This window comes from Gavialis gangeticus, unplaced genomic scaffold (assembly GCF_001723915.1).
Source record: "Gavialis gangeticus isolate Ggan-Ray unplaced genomic scaffold, GavGan_comp1, whole genome shotgun sequence".
NCBI classification, from domain to species: domain Eukaryota; kingdom Metazoa; phylum Chordata; order Crocodylia; family Gavialidae; genus Gavialis; species Gavialis gangeticus.
This window is the reverse complement of record NW_017729025.1, coordinates 98,598,167-98,599,785: the sequence shown is the minus strand read 5'-3', so window position 1 is coordinate 98,599,785 and position 1,619 is coordinate 98,598,167. Positions and strand designations below refer to the sequence as shown.

At 49.2% G+C, this 1,619-nt stretch overlaps 1 protein-coding gene across 1 annotated transcript in view; it reads right to left on the bottom strand.

The window, feature by feature from the left end:
- AMBRA1 (autophagy and beclin 1 regulator 1) overlaps positions 1–1,619 on the bottom strand; it is a 181,619-nt gene that overhangs the window by 139,627 nt on the left and 40,373 nt on the right. The window contains exon 9 of the mRNA XM_019519295.1: positions 1,341–1,427. Coding sequence (XP_019374840.1) covers positions 1,341–1,427 — 87 coding nt within the window. The remainder of the gene's footprint in view (positions 1–1,340; positions 1,428–1,619) is intronic.

Genomic DNA, 1,619 nt, shown 5'->3' with positions numbered 1-1,619 from the left:
CATGATCAGGGGACAGCAGGGCAGGCCCTATGAGGAGAGGCTACGGGACCTGAACCTGTTCAGCCTCCACAAGAGAAGGCTGAGTGGGGATCTAGTGGCCTGTCACAAACTAGTCAGGGGGAAATCGGCAGGCACTGGGGAAGTCCCTGTTCCCCCACGCACTTCCAGGAGTGACCAGGAATAACGGTCACAAGCTGGTAGAGGGTAGATTTAGGCTAGATATCAGGAGGCGCTACTTCACGGTCAGGGCGGCTAGGATCTGGAACCAACTTCCAAGAGAAGTGGTGCTGGCTCCTACCCTGGGGGTCTTTAAGAGGAGGTTAGATGTACACCTTGCTGGAGTCGTTTGACCCCAGTACTCTTTCCTGCCATGGCAGGGGGTCAGACTAGATGATCTCCTCAGGTCCCTTCCGACCCTAGAAACTATGAATTCTCAGATTTGAGGATAAGCTCATGATCCAGAAGATTACTAGTAATCTCAGGTGAACTATGTTTGCCCTATACAGAATCCTTTCTTCTGTGGCATGGTTTATTTTAAGTAGGCAAGGATGGTGACAAGATATCCAACACCAACCCTCACTACATGGAGTAAAACATTTGGGAAGCAAAACATTCCCTTGTTCACCTTTGTCCTTCCATACCTGACGTAACCGCTGCATCGTAAAGTGGTCTAGTCTAGCAGGGGAGGACTAGAGATAAGAACTGGGGAACCCAGAACCACACTGAGGGGCAGGAGCTAGAATCCAAGTTATTGAGTTCAAAGGAGAAGTGCAGAAGCAGAGTCCACGTCACACCCTGAGTCAGGGACCAAATTACCCAAGCCAGGCAGAGATCCCAAAAACAAGAGTCCAGAAGCAGAACCAAGCAGCGTCAGAAACCAAGAAACCAAAGAGCTCAAAACACAGACAGGCTTACCACAGGAGTTCTTGTGACATAACTGCTGGCTGGCCTGCAGTCTTCTGCCATAGGTGGACTCAGTGGGGATGCTGCTATACCCAGCAGTCTAACAGGAGACCCTAATAGTGGTCAGCTGGTTCATAAACCAGAGAGTCGGGTGGGGTTGCCAGTCAGAGCCTCTGGCAGGTTTGACCAATGGGGCAGTTAGTCCACACTGGGCTGCCTGTTAAGTCCCAGACACCTGATCTTATACATCACTCAATTCAACAAAGGCTAGCATGGATGAGAGCTGTCAAAAGGCCAGAGTGCATGCACATCTCCAAACTAAATTCCAATCAAGGGTGAGCTCACCTACCAGCATTCTTCTTAGAAAGGGCAATACATTTCTCACACAACAATAATGCTTCTAGCTGTGAAACTGGAGTGCATTTAGTCCTCCTTACCTGGCTGGATCAGGGTAGATAGGGTGTTCCCGGGACCCTGCTCCATCGTAGCGTGATAATGAAATGAGGGAAGACTCCAGCAGCCTCCTAAAAGGAAAAATAAAACTATTCATCAGCAACAAAAAGGCTACACAGCATCCTCCCTGTATGCCTGGTTTCCTGTAGCTTATTTACTGTTATTTAACATTATGGGTATGCATGGAGCTGTACATACAAACAGGGCCAGCAACAGCTGACAATTCTGTTGCTAGATAAAGATTCAAAGGGGGGGGGGGGGGG